The sequence below is a fragment of the Saimiri boliviensis genome, chromosome 13 (genome assembly GCF_048565385.1).
Source record: "Saimiri boliviensis isolate mSaiBol1 chromosome 13, mSaiBol1.pri, whole genome shotgun sequence".
Taxonomy (NCBI): Eukaryota; Metazoa; Chordata; class Mammalia; order Primates; family Cebidae; genus Saimiri; species Saimiri boliviensis.
In genome coordinates, this window is record NC_133461.1 from 19,925,462 (window position 1) to 19,949,167 (window position 23,706).

Consider the following 23,706-nt stretch of genomic DNA (forward strand, 5'->3'; position numbering starts at 1 on the left):
TAAACATTACCTCCATTATATATTAGGTAAGTTACAGAAAATCAGCTGGCTTACCCAAACCACCCATACTCTCTTGGAAAATGGTCTTTTACACAAACACGTTGGCTTCCCCTGAAGTCTGGAATACTGTAGGTCACAAATCCTTACTGAGAGAATTTAACATCTAGGATACTAGTGAGATTTTCCAGTTCCAAAGTAACTCTATTCAAGAACACACAAATGAAGGAGTATTTTGATAAGCACAGCATTGGAAACTCAAACTGTTTACGTGTGAAAGCCTCCAGAAATCTAATTTCTGAGTACTAAAATGAATCACAACATCCAGGTTTCTACAAATTGGAATGAGTGGTTTGGGGGAAATACTTAAGCACAGGGTATACACTTAGACCAAGAGTCGACCAACTTTTTTTCTAAACGGCCAGAAGGTATGTTAGGCTTTCCAGGCCGTGAGACTTCTGTTCACACTATTCAACTCTGCCCTTGTAGTTTAAAACCAAGAATAGACAATGATAATTAAATAAATGGGCGTGCCTGTGTTCTCATAAATTATTTACAAAAACAGGTGGTGGCCCACGAAACACAGTTTGCTAACCCCTGATTGAGACCACTGTTTCATATTCAATAGAAAAGAGACAAGTCTCAATCATTCAGAACCAAATTTATGTAACAATGTAGACAACCTAGCCAAAGCAAGTCCTACCTAGGAAGTGAAAAGAATGCTTTTATTTTTTCATGTGCCATGCTCTAAAAAGATTCCAAGAACCAGCACTATCACTGTCATGTGCCTAGATTACCGAGGTGACAACTTTGAAATAAAGAGGGTTAAAGACCAACGTGTGCTTACCACTATGCTTATTTAAAACAACAAAAAGAAAACCAAGTCTCCGAAGTTTCTGGTTATAAAACTGTATGGTCTGATGACACCGTACAATGGAAAAAGTAATGACGCAGAACAGTAACAAATGCACAAGAACAGAAGGCCAAATCCGGAGCAGATGGGAAAGAAACGCATCGCACCGTAGTTTCTGAGCTTAGAGCAGAGGAAAAAAGAAAGCGCTGAAGGCATGCTGCCCAACTTTCTAACAAGCTGCCAGCACCATGCCAACAAAACCCAGAAATGCCTGCCAGGGCACGGTGGGGCTGCCAGGGGTACACACCTGCCAGGGGCCTCTGCATCCACCCCTGCTGGCCGGTGGGGATGTGCAGCAGAGGCGTGGGGCTCTCACTGCAGACCCTCAACAGACCTCACATCTCTTCTCTGTCAGGGGACTCTCAGGCCAATACCCTCCTGCCACCCACTGGGTACATCTTCATTAATCCTTATTAGAAAGCCTCCAACAAAATAAATCCTGACTAATCTTTACTGCCTCTCCTTCACAGTGATTGACACCCGTAAAGATAGCTGACAGGTGCCTTGGGGCGTGTGTTGCCATGGTCATAAACTCTGAAACATTCACCAGAGACCACACGACTATGAAACAGATCTTTGCTGTCCTATTTGTGTGGATCTGGCTTAACTTCATTCCCCGTCTACTTGCAGGGGTCTGTCCTACCTTTGAAGCCTCCCTGGCTCCTAAAATGGCGCATCTACAGATGGGTAATATCTTGCTGCTCTTATTTCTCCTGTTCTCAGAGAATCCAGTCTTCAAAAAGGACCACTGGCAGGAATAGACAGAATGTTTTCCTTCTGGTACAAGTAGTTATACAACCTTTTGGCCCTTTTTAATCACAAAGCAATCTAAACCAACAAAGGCCATTGTGAAAGATTTTTTTTCTCCATATAATAGCTAGTATTTTATAAAAGGACAAATGCCGCTACATAATAAAAATTAAAGAATACTGCCTGAAGACTTACAAGGTATCTTTCTAGTATTATTTATTTCCACAAATCAAAAGACAAAAGAAACTAACTAATCATTCCTTCTAAAGAGAATTGCTGTTTTTATCAGATGATCTATAAAAGAAAATGTGTTAACAACATTAAAAAGTAAATAAGCAAACCCAAATGTCAAAAAAGCTAACAACCCTACTGATGGCAGGTCACTGTCTCCAAAGTCATAGTCCTGCATCATATAGGAACTTTCCGGCTGCCTGAATGAACCACTTTAATAAGGTTCCGCCTTATTAAAAGTGTAATCAACCATCACATTTGAAGATGTAACAGAAAAAGGGCGGTACACAAGTGACCCCTCAGAGTGTCCCAGGAAGGCGCTGTGTACCCAGGTGAGAGGCCAAGCTGCCAGGCAGCGATGAAGACGCTCCTCTGCGCTCCTTGTCGGTGCTGATTCTGGTGTTGCAATGACTGGTTGTGAGAGGCCATGAAGAGAAGGTCTGACCTTAGAGCCCTTCTTCCTTCCCGGAACCACCCTTCCACTTGGACATTAATGTGGACTTGCTAGATTTGGCAGACTGGACAGGACTTCCCACTGTGCTCGGCTCACCCTAGGCCCCAGCTCTCCTCCTGCCTACTCAGCAGCAGTGTGTTCGCACTCACAACTCAAGGTGGCTGCAGAAAAGCCCACACCCCGAGGCCCAGGCAAGAGGGCTAAAATGCTCTGCAGAAAGTCCTGCAATCCCTCTTGGTCTGAAGTTTTCTCAACTTAAAACTAAAGTGAGCCAGCATCTCCTGCCTCTCAGTTACCTTCTGGTGCTGTCTATCTTATAATTCCGTATTCACTCAACCATGGCCAGGAATGGACTCTCATTTCCCCACACGTGTGGCTAAATTATTTTCTTTTTTTTTTTTTTTTGAGACGGAGTTTCGCTCTTGTTACCCAGGCTGGAGTGCAATGGCGCGATCTCGGCTCACCGCAACCTCCGCCTCCTGGGTTCAGGCAATTCTCCTGCCTCAGCCTCCGGAGTAGCTGGGATTACAGGCACACGCCACCATGCCCAGCTAATTTTTTTGCACCTTTAGTAGAGACGGGGTTTCACCATGTTGACCAGGATGGTCTCGATCTCTTGACCTCGTGATCCACCCGCCTCGGCCTCCCAAAGTGCTGGGATTACAGGCTTGAGCCACCGCGCCCGGCGACTAAATTATTTTCTAGTTGTTTTAGGTTTCAACATAATATCAATTTACAGACCAAATCATGTCCTAAATTCTTAAAATCTGAAAATGTGGTCTGCCAGTTAGATTGAGGAACACATTTTCCTAAAGAAATTACAAATGACGGTTCCATTCCAGAGCAAGTCCGTAACAGCCTCAGCAGGGACTGCAGCAGTATCGCAACACTGGACCAACGCAACAGAGCCAAACCACCATTTCAGCACTGATTCAATGAAGAAACCTACTCCCAGCGCAAATCTGGGTTCTTCAAGGCATGAGAGAGAAGACACTCCTCCCCCTCCCGCCACCCCAAAGGATCTACGTCTACACTCTACCTGCCACGGATTCCAGGGACAGGGAGGGAACCCTGGGCCACAAGAAGGGATTTGAGGTTGAGAGAGGACAAGGGAGAAGAAGGTTCAGGGAGGCACTGGCCTGTGTCTGCAAGAAGCCAAGGCTTTGCCATCAGTAAGCTTCCAGGTATAGGAGCACCACGTCAGACAGCAGAACCCAGCCTCCAAGCCAAAAGGAAGAGAAGGGCGAAGAGGAAGACTCGCTGCAGCCGTGGGCACCGGAAGCCGAGCTGGAAGGAAAAGTGCTCATCTGTGACAGTGAGGGAGCTTAGTCTCCAGCTATGGGAATGTTTTTAATCAGAAATATGTTTTGGCCAGGAAGTCCTGGTACATTCTCCCAAAGCAGACGGAGACAGGCACCAAGTCTCCTATTTTTCCTGTCTCAGCAACAGCATCAGCCCAGTGTCAAGGAAGCCTCTACCTTCTGGGCCCCTTAGAGATAAACAGGAAAAGCCAGGGGAGGAAATATCTTCCTTGGCCTCCAAAATAACAGCAGCCCCGGTAGGCAATGAACTTCAAATGTCTGAAGTGTCTATAAACATCTTAGTCACTGCGGTGTCCTTAAGCACCATGTTCTAACTGGTTATTGCCTGAACGCCTTATAGGGTACTGACTCTTTAGAGACAAGTACCATATGTGCTGTACTTCATGTGCAAAGACACAGCTTGGTACCCACAGCTCCTGCACTGTAGAGGATTTTTTCTAACACACATTTAATGAGACTGCACTGAATCCACTCCCTTTAAGCCGGCAATTCTGGCCAAATGCTTGCAACTGCCGTGCAGCAAGGCAGAAGGAAGGTGCAAATCTAGTTTTAGGAAGCAGTGAGAGTAAGTAGCCACAGCCAGTCCTCAGCCAAACTGAGGTCTGAAGCAGCCTCAGCAACCCAGCAGGCCGTGGGAGACCGAACGCTATGCGTTTCAGTTAATTCCTTACATGATATTTACTGAGCTCCGACTCTTAACTAGCCAGCATCTCCATGCCCTTAAGATTAGAATCTGCTGAAGGCAGAAAAAAAGGGGGGTGCTGGCACAACAGGCAGTGTGGCGGAGGCGGCCACAGGTGCACAGAAGGGTGCACGGGGGCAGCGTGGGGATGGGGAGACCTGCTGGCCACAAGTAGCTCACAGGCAGGAAATGCAGAGGGAAAGGGATTTCCAGGCAAGAGGAACAGAAAGTAACAAAGACAAGGAAGAACGCGGCACCTGTCAAGAAACTGCAAGCAGCTCTGTATTGCTGGAACGAGAACAGACAGGGATCCAGGGGAAGGAGGGCTGGAAAAGGAGGCAGGGTAAGATCATGGAGGGCTCCAGGGCTGCCTATGACAGAACAGTCACACTTCCAAGAGCTGCTCTGGCAGCTGTAGAGGCTTTGTTAGCAGGAAAGCTTTGTTATCTGGCAATGGGTTCTAATGATAGAGGGATCCGTTTTGTTGGGGACCCTCTACTGGGACCACCAGCTCTTCAAGCTCTAGGCCCACTGGCCCCTAAATCCTAGCAGACTTTCAGAAAGCTGCCCACCGACCTGACGACTAGACTCAACACCTTTGCCTCACTATTATTTTGTATTATTTCATTGCACATCCTTTGGTGTGGGGTTTTTATACTTAATATCCAACGCGATGTACATTAATACACTCTCGTGCAGTGCCATGAGAAAACATGCATGCCAGAACAATAAAAAGGGTTAAGAAAGCTGCAGCTTTTTCCTTAAACCACAGAACCGGGCACACATAAATACACATTTATAGTCCTTCGACCTTGTTTATAGCAACCTCGGGTGAGTTTACAGAAAAATGCCTCCAACAGACATCTGACGAGGCACTAACATGTCACACTAAAATATGTCTTCACAAGAACCTGAAAAAAAACCTTCTTCAGCCGGGCGCGGTGGCTCAAGCCTGTAATCCCAGCACTTTGGGAGGCTAAGGCGGATGGATCACGAGGTCAAGAGATCGAGACCATCCTGGTCAACAAGGTGAAACCCTGTCTCTACTAAAGATACAAAAAATTAGCTGGGTATGGTGGCACGTGCCTGTAATCCCAGCTACTCAGGAGGCTGAGGCGGGAGAATTGCTTGAACCCAGGAGGCGGAGGTTGCGGTGAGCCGAGATCGGGCCATAGCACTCCAGCCTGGGTAACAAGAGCAAAACTCCATCTCAAAAAAAAAAAAAACCTTCTTCTGGCTATACATAAGATGTGGACTAATATTTTACAGCCTTTTTTGCATCACTTTTTCAAAATAACATTCTTTCTTGAAATGATTTTTCTGTCCCTAATGGAAAAATAATCTGTAAATTTTAGAAGTGAAAACTGATTGCCTGTCATTTCATTCTTTTTCAATTTAGAGGGCAAACCTAATGGTTCCTTCTTTGTATCTTTCACTTTATTTCAGTGCAGTGAAAACTGCCTGGCACTGGGGCAAGCTCAGGGCTTTCCAGATTCTTGTTCATGATCCAAAAATAAACAGGTTTGCTAAAACACACAATAATTATAAAATAAAATTTAGAAATAAATTATGAACACCAAGCCAAGTAATTTAAAAGATAAATGTTTTAACTGAAAGATAATGCCCAAAATAAAAACTCATGGTTTTTCTAGCTATTCTTAAAAATATGTTAACTCCTAAACTGAAATTATTTTCCAATCTCATCTTCCTGTTAGGCGGCTTTTATAAACTCTCCAGCATTAAGAGCAAAATCCCCTAAATAGCTTATCTCTCAGCTTAATCCCTTTACAGCAGAACTTCTCAAGGAGAAGAGAGAGGGTAGAAGAGTGGGAGGGAAAGTGTGTGTGAGTGTGAAGGTAACACAATTATCTAGAGAAATTTAAAAATAGACTTCACTCCCACCCAGGTCCCATCCACTTCTCCACACCCCAAACCCCCACAACCAGACTCAGAAAAAAACCCCGATTCTAATTGTGTTCTCTCCCTCGAGAGCCTCTGCGTTAAGAAAACTCCTGGAGTCAGGAAGGGGCCTCTCCTTTGCACGTTTCTCCACATTTCAGAGACTGCAGGAAGAGGCTCTGTCTCCCAGAAGGCTCAGGCCCTGCTACCAGCCATGCAGCCCTCAGATACATCCCTCCAGGCAACTGCTAAATCCAAGCCACTCTAAAGCAAGTCATGATGCTGCAGGAAGATATGCCCAATTAATTAACGACACCCTGGTGCTGTTAACAGCAACTGCAAGTAATTCCAGCCAAGCATCAGGCTCCAGCTGAGGAATGTAAAACCATGACACTCAGACATTCTTCCAAAACGACACACACGTCCAGTTAACGATGGCATAACCAACTTTAACCAAGACTGAACGCCTAAGTGAAAATGACTACATCAAACGCAGAAGGGAAAACTGGATGGAAAGTCAAGTATTTGCTAACTATTCCACATCTATATTGAAAGATTCAAGGAAACTAAAATTAAGCAGCTTTTGAAATGTCAGCTTTCATGCTGTGCAAACTGCAGCAGTCTGGGCTAGAAACCGGCCGCTGCTGCCAGGCTGCAGAACCCTGGGGTAAGTTACTGAACCTTTCTCAGGCTTCATTTCCTCACCTGAAAGTGGGATTCGTAACCGTCTCCCCTCGGGAAGCAGCTGCTATGAGACTAAGTAGGGTAAGCCCTCTCAGACAGTGTTCGCTCCAGCATTCTTAACATCCCACCTTCCAATTTAGCCACCAGCTACCAAGATCACCAGTAGTTCATTATATATTTTAATATGCCCTGAACCAAAAATTTTCGACACCCTTTTTACAGCATATTTACAGCCCTACATTAAAAAAAAGAGGTTTTTATTAAATGAAATGGAAGACTTTAGAAAACTACATATAGTAAACCATGCTAAATAAAATACCACAAATGAAATATAAATTATAATAAAAATTAGCATTAAAAAGAATTATAGATTTATATAAGAAATACATATTATATATAATAAATATATGGAGTAAAAATATTTAGAATATAATAAAATTATAGGCCAGGTATGATGACTCACATCTATAATCCTGGGACTTTGGGAGGCCAAAGCTGGAGGATCACTTGAGGCCAGGAGTCTGAGACCAGCCTGAACAACAAACAGACAACTCTCCTGTCCCCCCCCAACTTCCTACCCACCAGTCCCTACACAGAAATGAAAATCAATAAAAATTAACCAGGCATGGCGGTGGTCACCTGTAGTCCCTGCTACTCAGGAGGCTGAGGTCGGCAGATTGCTTGTGACCAAGAGCGTGAGGTTGCAATGAACTATGATCGTGCCACTGCATTCCAGCCTGGGTGACAGAGCAAGATCCTGTATAAAAAATACATGTGTATCTATAATAAAATACACTCATAAAATATCAATTCCAGTGGCCAAAACTTCATAAAACCAGCAGTGATGTACACTTCTAGCATTAATATACAAACTCTAACTTATGTGACTTTATTTATTTATTTATTTTTGAGATGGAGTTTCGCTCTCATTACCCAGGCTGGAGCAATGGCGCGATCTCGGCTCACCGCAACCTCTGCCTCCCAGGTTCAGGAAATTCTCTTGCCTCAGCCTCCTGACTAGCTGGGATTACAGGCACACGCCACCATGTCTAGCTAATTTTTTGTATTTTTAGTAGAGACGGGGTTTCACCATGTTGACCAGGATGGTCTCGATCTCTCGACCTCGTGATCCACCCGCCTCGGCTTCCCAAACTGCTGGGATTACCGGCTTGAGCCACCGCGCCCGGCCTAACTTATGTGACTTTTAATCCTTGGATTTACATCTGACCCAAATGCAGAATCGAGTGAGAAGCCATCAATCTCTAATAATCAACCAGAGGTAGAAGAGAACATGCAACTGATTTAAAGATATTTCTTCTAAAACCTTGAAAGATCATAAGTTCTAAGCCAAGAAAGATAGAAGAAACTGTTTTTAAATTTTTTACTGGTTGTTAGGGTAATAGGAGTTTGGCAGAAAATTAGTCACCAGAGCTGAAAGATGAGTTTTAGAAGGAAAAAAAAAAATCTATGATCTCCCTACATTGAGATTAATTAGAGACTTTGTAGTAACACATGACTAATGACAACAGGATGAACCCTAACAGTAAAAGAGTGCCAGTGAAACCATCTGGCAATGAACTAAGCAAACCAGACAGTATTTCAGTATTTCTATCCCCTTAACTAATGGCCATCACCACAGCACAGCAGGAAGACAGAAACAAAATGGAGATGTAACGTTTCTCTATTTCACAAAGTTCTCTAAAGAAGTTTCAGGGAGATTGGGGGGGATTTATGCTCTACCACACATTTCATACGCATGGCTAGATTCCAGATTGCGTGGGTGGGCATTTAAAAAAAAAAAAATTTTTTTCTGAGACAGGGTCTCGCTCTGTTGCCCACACCGGAGTGCAGTGAGAGGCTTATGGCTCACTGCAGCGTCGAGCCCTGGGCTCAGGCAATCCTCCTGCCTCAGCCTCTGAAAGTGTTAAGATTAGAGGCGTGAGCCACTGCGCCTGGCCAGGTGGGCACTTAAAAAAATTTTTATACACACACACACACACACACACACACACACACATTTCTTTTAAATATTGTGCAAGTGAGAGTCTCTGCAAAACTCCATAGTGAATCTGACTCTAAGCATGGTGGTCCCAAACTGGGAAACGTAAGCTGATTGCCTTGCCATTCTTTTTAAAAGTAACAACAGCACACCTGCCTCAGTGGCTCTGCTCATCTCTCCACACTCTGATCCTTTCATTCTCCCACTTCCCTTTGCAGCCACTACTGTCTTTCACCTACATCTCTGATGAAACTGAAAATGAATTACAGAATGGAAAAGACTACATAATAGCAAGTATTCCAAATCACCCGCACCCCGTATAGAAAATGCAGGAGAGGAAAACTTTTCTTAAAGGCTTTAGGAACAGAAATATGAAGTCAGCCTAAAATCATTTATAATCAGGCATTAAAGTATACTGAACAGACTTAGCTTTTCCTCTACTTACTAATGCTGTCATTTCCAACGGCCAGAGAGGTGCATCCCCTGCCTTCACCAGGGGATTAAGAGTGAAGGTTGGGTGGAGTCTTTAAACCAAGATTGAACATTGGGTGGAGTCTCTAAACAAACGCACTTGAGATCAACTTTCTGCAAAATATAAACTCAGCAAAGGTGTGTCGGTGCTGTGGCCGTCACACCGTGAGGGCCACCGCAATGAGCAACGGCAGCAAGAAAAGGTGCACAGCGGATCCCAGGTGGTATGAGTGTTTCCGGCGCTGCTGCAACATTGGAATAACCTGGAAGCTTCCAGAATACCAGGGCCAGGTCCCACCCCTGGTGATGTCAATTAGCTGGTCTGGGGAGCACAAGTGTTCTGGGACGTAGGCTCTCTGGATGATTCTCAGGTGCAGTCAAGGAGTCAGGCTCACTGCTCCACCTGCAGCCTTGCGCTGACAAGGACTTCTTCCTACAAGTTCTGTTTCTGTCTACAAATTAGACTAACTGTCAAACCAAATGCTTTCTACAGAGCTTGGTTAGTTCATGGAATGACTTTTAGACTGTGACTGAATATCCACCTCACACTAGCAATGGTTACTACATGGATTATTACTGGTAGTTTCCTTTCATTCCATCATCTGAAGATAGAATCTTTATTTATTTTTTGAGACAGTGTCACTCTGTCACCAGGGCTGGAATGCAGTGGTGCAATCTCTGCTCACCGTAACCTCCACCTCCTGGGTTTAAACAGTTTTCCTGCCTCAGCCTCCTGAGTAGCTGGGTCTACAGATGCCCGCCACCATGCCTGGCTAATTTTTTTATTTTTAGTAGAGGCAGGGTTTCACCATATTGGCCAGGCTGGTCTCGAACTCTTGACCCCAAATGATCTACGCAGCTCAGCTTCCCGAAGTGCTGGGATTACAGGCATGAGCCACTGCGCCCAGTGGACCCCAGAATCCTTTCTAGTCCATTCTTTTGCAGGTGAGCATTTGGCCACTATTTGAATATTTCTAGCAACAGGTAGGCAGACATTTCACTCATGCATGGCTCCAGCTGGTCTGGAATTATCACATGCTGGTCCTCCCCCAGAGGACACATATCTGAAGACAGCGATCAAGGCTCCCTTTCACCCCAACTTCTCTCTTCCTCCTGCCACTGTTTCTACACTCTCAGTGTTCCGCTTACCCTCCTCTGCTGGCTGTCAGCATCCATCTTAAACTGGTTCAATGGAACATTTCCCACCGTTTAGATTCTCCGTGGTCACCTTACTGCAGATGGTAAATATTATTTGTCATTCCCTCCCCTTTGTGGTACGCAGGAATATGTTTGGGGCTGCTCACGTGATGCATTCTGGCCAATGACATGTGTTGTGCATCACATCCAGAATAATGAGCGTGTAAAGACCAGGCACGACTCTTCAGTCTTTTTCTCAGTAACACCTATGTTAAGACAGTGGGGCTAAAAAGCCTTGATTGCTGAGTGACCAGTGGAAGAGATGACTGTCCCTGAGAAATGCAAACTTGGCACAGCACACTCTGTATGTATAAGAAATGAACCTTGATTGGATAAATCGACAGGCTTTGAGGGACTGTACTGCCACACAGACTAAGCCAGTAATTCACAAAGTATGGTCCCAAGACAAGGAGCATCAGCATCAGCTAGGGCTTGTTAGAAACACAAATGATCGGCTTCCGTCCCAGACCTGCTTGCTGAATCAGAAGCTGTGGGGTGGAGGCCAGCAACAAGCTGAACAAGCCCTCCAGGTAATTCTGATGCACACTCCAAGTCTGGGAACCGCTAGCTAGATGATGGTGCCAAGTCAAAGGAAGGGAGTTAGCTCTCCTTGGTATGAACGCTACCTCAGCAGCACAGAAAAGATCAGTGGTAGCTGGGTTGTAGCAAGACAGTCAAATAAAGACAAAATGCTTTCTCATAGAACTTAGCTAAGCCATACCTACCTCACATAAAATCTGTGTACTTTTATTTTTAAGTGGAAAGCTCTGCATTTAAGATCTGTCTTGCAAAATCCCTCCTAGCTTCTCTTCCTACAATCAAGTCATTGATAGAAAGGCTCAGGAAAATCTGATCTGAGACAGAAGCTTTCTCTCCAACAAGGCAGTGAGCCATGAATCAGTTATCCATGCAGTATTTCACCCAGGCCCTCCTGTGCTACACTGCACAGAACAGCATCAAACACACAGAATCTGTCAACAGAGCTTTGTTCTACCTTCCAACTGGTCCCTCTGTGAAGAAAAGGAGATTGATCTGAAATCACATGTTCATAGTCATCGCCTAGTTCTTTTCCCCCAGCACTCAGACAGGAACCAGCTACTTCACCATCTGTTCTCTGAAATGGTTGTGCTCAGTAAGGTCAGACAGACTTTACCTGAAACCTTCAGAATCTACCCAACCTGCTCCCTTCACACAAGCAGGAAATCTGGCCACACCTCATCGCCATGACATGCATGTACCTGCAATCTCCTTTCACTTCATGTAAAGATGAAAAAGTGGCCCAGTGCAGTGGCTCACGCCTGTAATCCCAACACTTTGGGAGGCCAAGGTAGAAGGATCACTTGAGCTCAGGAGTTCAAGACTAGCCTGGGTTTCATAAGACTTCATCTCTACAAAAAATATATATTTTTTTAATTAACCAAGCATGCTGGGCACAGTGGCTCATGCCTGTAATCCCAGGGCTTTGGGAAGCTGAGGCAGGCTGATCACCTGAGGTCAGAGGTTTGAAGCCAGCCTGGCCAACATGGTGAAACACTGTCTCTACTAAAAATACAAAAATTAGCTGGGCATGATAGTCCACACCTGTAACCCTAGCTACTTAGGAGGTTAACATAGGAGAATCACTTGAACCTGGGAGGCATAGGTTAACAGTGAGCCGAGACCGTGCCACTGTACTCCAGCCTGGGGGATAGGGCAAGACCCTGTCTCAAAAAAAAAAAAAGAAAAGAAAAAGAAAAATCTACTTAGAAGTGGTAAATGTATAACGTCTCTATATGAAGAACCTTCCATTTTGGTGAGCTTCTTTCAAGCAAAATTTAATTTAAAAAAAAAATCTATAGTGCTCAGAGAGGAAACATGGTATACACAGAAGATCTCTACTATGTACTGTGCTACATGCTCTCATTTTATTTGACTTCAAAAGACTCTTACATGGTAAATATTTCCATTTTAGACCTATGCAAACTGAAGCTGGAAGCTGGCAGTTGTTACTGTTTATTTCACAAAGCCACACTGGTCGCTGTGGTGCCAGAACGTACAGACATAGAACTAGATCACATGTACGTCATGAAGCATCTTGAGGTTGGGTGCGGTGGCTCATGCCTGTAATCCCAGCACTTGGGGAGGCCAAGGTAGGCAGATTACTTGAGCCCATGAGTTCAACTGGGTAACATGCTGAAACACCGTCTCTACTAAAAATGCAAAACTTAGCTGGGTGTGGTGGTGCACACCTGTAGTCCCAGCTACGGAGGAGGACTGCTTAAGCCTGAAGGCGGAGGCTGTATGAGCCAAGATCGCACCGCTGCACTTGAGCTTGGGCAGTAGAGTGAGACCCTGTCTCAAAAAAAAAAAAAAAAAAAAAACCTCAAAAGAGCTAAGGTTCGTTTTGATGGCATCAGAGTTCCATAATTCAGTACGTGTGCTTCTGCTTTAGGATCTTTCAATTAATTAGGTAAAGCCTCCTTGATGTGTAGGAGAACCAGGCAGCAAATGAGAAAACGATTACGATTATCATAAAGTATGTTATAATTTTCTAGATTTGAACAAGTACACAGAACTTTTTAATTTTACTACCGGTCCACAAAATTACAGAATGTTTGATCTCTAAGAATGATCTCAGATATTATCTCATTCAAAGGATCTTCGTTTGGTTCCTAAAGCACCTTCTAGAACAACTAAAAAGAAAAGCAGGAGATATATAACCCACCTAAAGTCATACATAAAACTCTGCATTTGTGCATGGATATGAGAAAGGGCTCACGGCATGGATGAGATCATCAGGTTAATGTGACACTGACAGTCTGTCCTCCTGATGTTAGAGTTCAGAATATAGAGACACAAAGGTGGTAGGATTTCTGTGGTTAGAAAGCTAGTTAGGTCCCTGAACCCACACTGCAACTTGTGTCTATCTGTGACTAACACAAAGTCCCTTCCCATATGTGCAAGTAACAATCCAATCCAAAGAGAACTGCTTCCATCAGTGACTCCAGAGATACTCTGCAAGGCACAATGCTATAAGCCACAGAAGACTGTAATAATAAAATGGACATACAACTTCTCCTCAAAGACTTTACCATTTACAAGGACACCTAAAATCTGGCCATAACGAAACAACAATATCAACTTTAGAAAGCGATCTATTTTTTTTAAAACAATACATAAGCATTTGAGAAAAAAATCTTAAAAAGAGAAATTGCTCAGTTTTTTACTGCTTCCTGCATATTGAATTTCTGTAACAACCACTTTTTTATATGCTTCTGCTTTGACTATCTTTGTTAAATAGCTAAAGTACTAATTCAGTAAGTTGTAGGTTTTAAGATGATTATGCCTATAACGAATATGCACGGAATATCTGTCAACATTTTTTTAAAGTATTTCACTTGATATCAGATTACAACAAATAACTGGAAAAACTGAAAGTGGACACTGGACAATTCAGTTTTTAAAAAGAACATTAGAGACACAGAAAAGCTACTGAATAACTAGCAGAGCCAGAAGTCGGTTTCTGTATCTGGTTTTTGTTTTTTTTTAAAAACAGAGTCTTGCTCTGTCACCCGGGCTGGAGTGCAATGGTGCAATCTTGGCTCACTGCAACCTCTGCCTCCTGGGTTCAAGCAGTTCTCATGTCTCAGCCTCCCAAGTGGCTGGGGTTACAAGGTGCCTACCACCACACCCAGCTCTTTGTACTTTTAGTAGAGATAGGGTTTCACTATGTCAGCCAGGCTGGTCTCGAACTCCTGACCTCAAGTGATCCACCTGCGTTGGCCTCCCAAAGAGCTGGGATTACAGGCGTGAGCCACCATGCCTGGCCAGTTTTTGCATCTTAAAGACAAAGTTACCAAATATCTTTACTTAATAAATGGAACCGTATATAAAATCTTTCTTTTTAGTAAAGTTCATTCTGGATGGGAACTAAAAAAAGGGGAAGAAAGGTCAAAAACAATTATTGAAACCAAAACGGCCACCTAAAATGAGTTGCAGTGAATTACAATTTGACAAAAAATTTTAACTTATGCCAGTTAGATTTACACCTAACCTGAAATATTTACTCCAAACCTTATCAAAATAATGATCATGCAGGTAGCATTAACACTAAAGTAATGACTGTATTGTGGCTGGCAGAATTAGATTATTCCTCAAGTTATTATATTTCTATATATATGTATTTTTAAGTCATCATTATGATACAAAATCAAGTATACATTCCAAGTTCACTGGTTCAGAACATTCACATATTTATCATAATGCATAATATTTCATTGGGTAATCTAATAAATTTGAATCTTTCCAGTAACTTCTGGGCTGGAGGAAGTAAAAATGTATTCTCCCCTGAGACCTTTAGCCCATTACAATTTTTGAGCCCGCATATATATATATATAGCATATTTCATATTGATATCTCATCTTCAACCCGCAAGGATTAGAGAATACTTATTACCCCTCATACATAGTTCTCTAGGTACACAGGACCACTGGAAGATCACTAAACGTGGAAACATGTACCCATTTTAAAGACGAGGAAGTTAAGTTTAAGAGAAGTCCGATGTCTTCCAAATCAGAACTCATTCTTGGTCTATTAATTCGAGAAATACTTTTCAACCAACTGGAGACACAGATTTGGGTGCTATTTGTATATATACTATCCATGAGAAACAGAGTTATAAAAGTGGTTGAATTTTCCCAAGAGAAAGTTAAATGTTTCTAGAATAGAAACCTGAAAGGGTGTTCCGGTAATGGTGAGAAAGAGCCAGGAGAGAGTGGTGTTCTACGATAAGGGTAGAAAACGTGTTTAGAAAGAATTGCTAATCGTGTGAAATACTGCTGTGGAGTGAATAAAGGTAGAAGACAGTAACACGTCCAACAGACTTAACATCAAAGGGGCCACCAGAGAACTGTGTTCAGAGATAAGGTGGCATTTCCTTCCCAGAGTAAATGGGAAGGAAAGGTATGGACAGCAAGGTGCTTGCTTGGTTGTCTGAAGGAAGAAGGAGGAAAGAGCGCAGGGGATTTGAAGTTTGGGTGACTTGGGAGAAATGAATGGAGATGGATATGAGATGCTTGTAGAGAGATGTTTGGAAGTGGGGTGCTCCGGGGTGATTCAGCACGTGCAACTCAAGCACTGGTTGTGGTCCCGCATTCAAAACTACTCATTTCATTTGCTTACAAAGACGCTCCTCCCCTCTCCTGGCCCACTGGTCTCCTTCATTCTCTCGGGAGGCCAAGGGAACAGGAGTGAAACTACAGTCTAATCTGATGTGCCTCATGGGCCTCAACTCCTTCAAAGCTAATCCTAAAATCCTACTAAGCCAAACATTTCCACTCTGATGAACATCTCCATCGAAACCAAAGGCACAAGAGTGCACGCACACACATCCAATTCAGAGTGGCCTCTCTCTGCCGTGGTTCCAAAGCAAAGGCTTTCAATCAGTGGTACATTTCACCCCACCAACTTTTTTGAAACCATCTCCTCCTCTTATATCCTAGATCTAATCATTATCACACATGTAAGATAAATGTAGCTTTTTATAAAAGAAAGAGAGTTTTGAAATGTTACAAGATGGTTACAGAAATCTCACAAAATGAAAGGACTGGACTGCCAGATGATGTTGAAGACCAGCTCCTGTTTGACTCTTATGCACTCCAGTGCAGGTGCCATGGAAGACTCCCTAGAGCCACCGCATCAGGCTCCAACAGCACCCCTGGCAGTGTATTTATACCATAGGTTATTTAAGTGTTGCTCCTCAAAACTACCCAGTATTTACAATGAACACTGTACAATGCTACCAGGAAAAGCTAAGATGAAGATGATTAAATAAGCAAAGTGCCACTAAGCCAAATATATTCTGTAAGAAACTACTTTTTATATCAAGATGCACTATAATGAGACCTAACACAATAAAAACATCTTTTTGTAATTTGTGACTTTTGATCCACGTTCACAGGCCATTTGGATGGTCACAAAGTAAAACATGTCAGTTTCATGAGAAGCTCAAATAAACAGTATAAATAAATGAGACTAGAGAATAGTTCTTAGCACGTGTAACAGAACAAACTTCTCAAGGATGTAGTGTAGACTAACTACAAAACAATTCCTATGTACTTTTTTTTTTTTTAAACACCTTCTAAACCCAGCTTTTCCCGACTCCAGAAAGAACCAGGAAGAGAAGGCCTCCTATATAGTCTTTATATAGGCTCACTAAGGATGACTATTTTGTTCTATTGGCTTAAGTTAAAGCAGTAAGATGACTTTCTTTAAAAACACCATGTATTTCAACCCACTGAGTAATGTCAGCATTGGGACTACAAATGGGACAAGCTGGTATAATGTTCCTCATGATGAAATACAGAAAGAATGCAGCACCTATGACATATTCTTTTGTTGTTTTTTAGTTTTGAGACAGGATCTCGCTCTATTGCCCAGGCTAGAGTGCAGTGGCATGATCATGGCTCACTGTACCCTGGAACTCTGGGCTCAAGTGATCCTCCCGCCTTGGCCTCCCAAAGCTCTGGGACTGCAGCCATGAGCCACCATGCCGAGCTGACATAGGCTGCCTTAAAAAAAAAAAATCTAATCTAATCAAAATTTCAGGAATATAAGATAAAGAGAAACAAGTTAAATAGTATCAAAAAGCAGCAAATTCTGGCTGGGTGCAGTGGCTCACACCTGTAATCTGAGCACTTTGGGAGGCCAAGGTGGGTGGATTCCTTGAGGCCAGGAGTTTGAGACCAGCCTGGCCAACATGGTGAAACCATCTTTACTAAAAATACGAAAAAATTAGCTGAGCGTGGTGGTGTGTGTCTGTAATCCCAGCTACTTGGGAGGCTGAGACACGATAATTGCTTGAACCCAGGAGGCAGAGGTTGCAGTGCACTGAGATCTCGCCACTGCACTTTGGCCTGGGCAACAGAGTGAGACTCTTTCTCCAAAAAAAAAAAAAAAAAAAAAAGGTAGCAAATTCCATGTTGGTTCCTAGTGTCAACAAGTTTGTCTGTGTGTGTTTTTTTTAAAGTAGCGATTATCCAAATCTAGTAAAGTGAGAGACAACCTATATATAAGACAACAACCCAATTTTTCCAACAAATCAACCATAAGTTAAAAAATTAAATAGAGGGATGACTATGTAAAATAAAGAATTACACAACAACCAAATGTAGTATGTGGACTTTTTGGATTCTAGCCATTATAGACCAACTTTGAGACAATCAGGAAATGTGAACACAGTCTAATATTGCATCTAATACGGTATTAGATAATATCGAAAAATAATTTGCTAATGTTATTAGGTCTAATAAGTTATTTGTTAAATTCCTTATCAGTTGGAAACTTATACTTACTATTTAAAAGAGAAATAATTTACATATTGTGACTCAGATTTTTCAGCGATTTTGAGTTACAGAGCTTCTCCTGGAAGGTAAAGGATACAGTTCCTCTTCCCACTACCAAACTCAAGGAAGACTCACGTAAGTCATACAGATGCTACTAGCAGTGTTCAGCATTTCCACTGTCTTTCTCTACTCCTTTCTTCCTTAGCTGGCACAGGGATAGAGGTCAATTCAAATGCCTTTGACTCTGATTTACTATTTTTCTCTTTGCTAAGCTATCAATACGAATGTGGTTACAGGTAACTTACCACATTCATGCAGGCATACCAGTCTTGAGGTGTGCATGTCAAGGCAATTACTAGGAAAATTACAGAACAAGATCAAAGGATTTGGAAAGGTCCATTTTATAGATGAAGAAACTGAGGCAGAGTAACACCAAGTGATTTTCAAAGCCACACTACTCATTACTGACAGAGCCAAGCCAAGAACCCACATCTTGGAAGCGTGACGTCCAGTGCTCTCTTGCACTCACCCGGAGCAGCCTTCATTCTTTACTGACCTTCCCATGCTCCTTCCTCACGTGGGATATGTACACATCTCTCTGCATGAACAGCCGGTCACACTCCCAACACGTCCACCCGGGACTGGCCACTTTCTTGGTTTCCACTGATTTTTTCACAGGAGATGGAGATTTCTTTTCCAATTTCTCTTTCCCATTCATGGATTTGGTGTCCTCTTTGTTCTGATTTGCTGAATTTTGAGTTGCAGGCTTAATGCTCAAAGGCAAGTTTATACCCAAGTTTGGAGGCCCTTCAATACTTTTCAATGTTCCATGCATAGACTACATTATAAAAAGAAAAGAAATAGCTATCACAAATCACAACACTAAAAGAAAGCACAAGTATGCTATCTTAATACATGATACACATTTCATATGACTTTATATTCATTCAGATATATTTCTTAATATCTAAAGAAAAAAACTCAAGCTAAATATACATTTAAAAATAAATAAAAGCATTAACTTTCAGGCCTGCTATAAGTTATGCATTTCTCCACGATCTCGGCCCACTGCAACCACCATCTCTTGGGTTCAAGCAATTCTCCTGCCTCAGCCTCCCAAGTAGCTGGGATTACAGGCATGTGCCACCACGCCCAGCTAATTTGTATTTCTGTATCTTTCTCCATGTTGGTCAGGCTGGTCTCAAACTCCAGACCTCAGGTGATCTGCCCGCCTTGGCCTCCCAAAAGGCTAGGATTACAGGCGTGAGCCACCACGCCCAGCCTCCAAATGCTTTTTAAAGGTCTATATATTTGTAGCATTTTAAAATTCTTTAAAGACCTCTGTATTGAATGCAAATTAATTCTGGTACTTTATCATCCCGTAACTTCCCAGAGTGAGGCCTGTCTACAACAGACCATTTCAGGACAACTCTCGCCTTTCCCATCAGCCTGGAAATGTTTAAATAGGCTAATACATTATTAGGAATTGAACAGAACAAACTGACTTGAGCAAACATCTAAGATCAGTATGTTAGTAAATAGCAAGCCTTTTTCTTTTCATGCCTTTCGCATTCTTAAAATACTTGTAATAGTCTGGGTTTTTGCTAGGTTTTGTCAGTACTTTTCATCTCCTTACACCCTATCCCAACCCATCCTTTCTTACCGATGACAGCTAGGCTTGAGAACGACACACATTAGATACTCATGTCTTTGAAAACTACTTAGCTATTATCATCAACATAATAGCTACAACAGCCACCTTCAACTTAAACTCACTGGATTTCAAATTTGAAAAGGGTAAAATTAGTGTAATTTGATTTTAAAGACCAGCTCACTTTGGTTTTGGTTTTGTATTCTAAAAGCATGGGATAAAGACAGGGGGTGAGGAGGATGCAGTGGTTCATGTCTATAATTCCAACACTTTGGGAGACCAAAGCAGGGGGATCACTTGAGGCCCGGAGTTTGAAACCAGTCTGGGCAACATAGAGAGACCCCATCTCTACAGAAAGATTAAGACATTAGCCGGGCATGGTGGTGCATGACTGAAGTCCCAGTTACTAAGAAGGGTAAGGTGAGAGGATTGCTTGAACCCAGGAGTTCAAGGTTACAGTGAGCTATAATCATGCCACTGCACTCTAGCCTGGGCAACAGAGCAAGACCCTATCTCAAAGGAAAAAAAAAAAAAAAAAGCCAAAACAAAAGAGAGTGGAAGAGAGCAAAAAATAAAATCTTTGCTTCTGTATATACAATATACAATTTATCTTTGAATAGGGCACTCTCTCTCTTCTTCCTAGGAGTCAGGCTTGCGGTTAAACTATGCATTCCTGAAACTACAGAAAGACAACACGAAAAATCTTTCGTAAGAGGCTTTCACACACGGGTCCCCCTGGGTCACAGAGACTCACACATAGACCTCAGCGCCACAGTCCTTCTTGGGTGTTTAAGGAACAAGCCATTCCTTCAGTATACTCTCCATCATGCTTTCTCAAGGAAAGGTCTTCTCTCAACAGTGCCAAGAATCAGCTAACCTTCTTCAACACCATTTTTCCCCAGAGGGAAAAAAGTGGTTCTATAAATGTTCTCGTTGGCTGAAGTCACAAGGTCAACCCACACAGCCAACGGTGAAAGTGGCCCATAAAAGGGGGTTGAGGTGAATGTCTAACCACGTTCTTTGCAGAGGGAAAATCTGGAGCAAATCATGATTTCCTGATAGCCAGAAGCTATGCCTTGCTTCGTTCTCACCACGTAGGGCAGAAGTCTTCTGTGTTTGAACTATTTTTTCAAAAGAGAAGCTAAGTTTTCTCATTTTTAACTATTTAAAACCTAAAGAAAACAAAACCTAAAACCTAGCAACTTTCTATAAATTTCTAGGCAAATGCATGTTTACTAAGTGATAAGCTGAAGAAAGGATAAAGTATGAAAACATTCTTCTGTAAGATAACCTTAAAGTGCTACAGAAATTACAGAGAAGAAGCAAAAAGCTACCCTGTAAGTAAAATTAAGACTATTAAGGCCAGGCACAGTGGCTCAGGCCAATAAATCCCAGCACTTTGGGAGGCCAAGGCAGGAGGATCACTTGACCCCAGGAGTTCAAGATAAGCCTAGGCAACATAGTGAAACTCTGTCTCTACAAAAATTAGCTAGGCGTGCTGGTGCATGCTTGTAGTCCCAGCTATCTGGGAGGCTGAGCTTGGAGGATCACCTGAGTGCCTTGAGCCCTGATCATGCCACTGCACTCCAACCTGGGCAACAGAGTGAGACCCTATCTTAAAAAAAAAAAAAAAAACAAAAAAACAAAAAAACAAAAAACTCTTAAAAGCAAATGTCAGCTGGGAATGGTGGCTCACATCTATAATTTCCATGCTCTGGAAGAAGCTTAAGGTGGGAAAAACACTTGAGACCAGAAGTTCAGCCTGGGCAACATGGCAAGACCTGCCTCATTCATTCATTGATTATTGCTGTTTCTAAATAAAGCAACAACTTATTTCTTTTCAAGTTGATTTTTTCTTAACTCCTATAACAATAATTAATTTGAATGAACGTTTGTAACTTGAAAGTTTACTTTAAACATAAATGTCAACATGGGGGTCCTAGAAGGAAATAAGTTTATTTGTATTTTGGTAGGAGAAGAAAATGACACAACTGGTTTAAACTGGGCAAATAAGGGCCCAGTGAATATGTACATGGAGATTTACTTCAATTTCAATTTAAAAATTTTTTTTAAATTTAAAAAGACATTTAAAAAACTTGTGCCTCTTCCACTTCCTCTCTAATAAAAAACTGCACAGCACAGGCACAGGCAATGTAAATAATAAGAGCTAAATATATTATCTTAAAAATTAAAAAAAAAAAAGAGTATGCCTCTAAGACTATGCTTACCTATCCCCAAACATTTAAATGCAGAACATTAAAAAATGCATAGAACATACTTGAAATGAGAATACAAGTGATTATTCCCACTGTTTTCGTATCATGGAGTCTTGTATAGGTTCAGATGAATAGAAACAATTCTTTCCTCCTTGTGGCCACAGGATTTTACCACTCCTCTTCAGTGTCTATTTCTTGGAACCTTGTATTCCTCCACATTCACTATTAACACAGGGAAGACCCTAACCACAAGGTCGATGACCCCACTTCTAGATGTAAAGATGAGTTCCAGAAAGCAAATACCTTAAAAGCCTCTTAAGAAGCAACTGTTCTTTTCTCTGTTTGTTCTTGGCACACATGTAGTATGTTAAAATATTCTGATCTGATTCCAACGTCCCTAAATTTTTATTAGCAGTTTTAAATTCTTCCTGATGTTTCATTAAATAAATATTTACTGTCAAAATAATTATGTCATTTTAGCTAAAATAGTTAAAGTATCTTAAAAGGATTTTACTATACTTCAGTAAGAATGATGAACTATATCTCCCATACATTTTATTCACCCTAGTAATGCCATCACCACCACGGTCTTCACCTTGCCTATAAGGAAAGAATCTCCAAGATGTTCACTTGCAAAAGGCAATGACTCTATATGAACTCACATATGTTCAATATAGGAAATGTCAAGGATTCATAATCCATGCATTTAGCCGACATGAGACTAGAATAATTCAGGAACTTTATTTGCTCTTCAAGCTGACCCTTTTTTGTATAATTTTTGTTTGTTTGTTTTTGAGACAGTGTCGCCCTGTTGCCCAGGCTGTAGTGCAGTGACACAATCTCGGCTCACTGCAATCTCCACCTACTGAGTTCAGGTGATTCTGCTGCTGCAGCCTCCCAAGTAGCTTGGATGACAGGCATGTACCACCACGCCCGGCTGATTTTTGTATTTTTAATAGAGACGGAGTTTCACCATGTTGACCGGGCTGGTCTTGAACTCCTGACCTCAAGTGGTCCACCCACCTTGGCCTCCCAAAGTGCTGGGATTACAGGCATGAACCACCTGTATAATGTATTTTTAAAAGAGCAAAACTAAAAGAAAGAGATTGAGATCCTAATGAGAGGGGGTCTCTTGTTTCTCTGTTTAAAAAGTAATGTCATTTTAATCTCTGAAAGCCAATGGATATTATCTCCTAATCACACAAGGAAAAAAAATTGCTTAACATATCACAGTGGACAGTTAAGAAGCTAGAACTAAGCACTGGCCTTAGTAAGCTTAAAAGGCTATAAATAGATTTCTGTGCCCCTTTTGGGGGTTGGAGAGTAAATAGTCCACACTGGACATTTATTCATTTCATTAACTGAACACCACCACGTGCCAGGTACCATACTATATCCTAGATATTTAACAGTCCACTTACAATGCAATCTTTACAGAAAAAAAAAAAAAAGAAAGAAAGAAACTAAAAGGTTTAGGGGGATTAATTACAATGCAAACCTAACTGATTAAATAATTTCAAGGGAAAAAACTTCATTTTTCTAAATATACCAATATTTGTATGAATTAGCATAATTCATCGGAGCCCTTGTCTATTTCTAAGTCTTACACAATACAGAATTCTCAAGCAAAGGAAAACTTTGGCCAGGCGCCAAACTTTGGGAGGCTGAGGCAGGTAGACCAGGAGGTCGGAAGTTCAAGATGAGCCTGGCCAACATGGTGAAACCCCGTCTCTACTAAAAATACAAAAATTAGCCAGGTATGGTGGTACATGCCTGTAATCCCAGCTACTTGGGAGGCTGAGGCAGAATAATCGCTTGAACCTGGGAGACGGAGGCTGCAGTGAGCTGAGCTCATACCACTGCACTCTAGCCTGGATGACAGAAGGAGAGACTTTTTCTCCCCAAAAAAGAGGAAAG

General features: G+C 42.1%; 1 protein-coding gene across 27 annotated transcripts in view; it reads right to left on the minus strand.

The window, feature by feature from the left end:
- Positions 1–23,706, minus strand: part of ZNF532 (zinc finger protein 532) — a 143,210-nt gene that overhangs the window by 19,724 nt on the left and 99,780 nt on the right. For 25 of the 27 annotated variants that reach the window (XM_074383332.1, XM_074383329.1, XM_003926036.4 and 22 more), the window contains one exon: positions 18,479–18,760. The exons of the other annotated variants lie outside the window; for them this stretch is intronic. In XM_074383332.1, the coding sequence (XP_074239433.1) occupies positions 18,479–18,760 (282 nt within the window). The remainder of the gene's footprint in view (positions 1–18,478; positions 18,761–23,706) is intronic. 27 annotated transcript variants of the gene reach the window in all.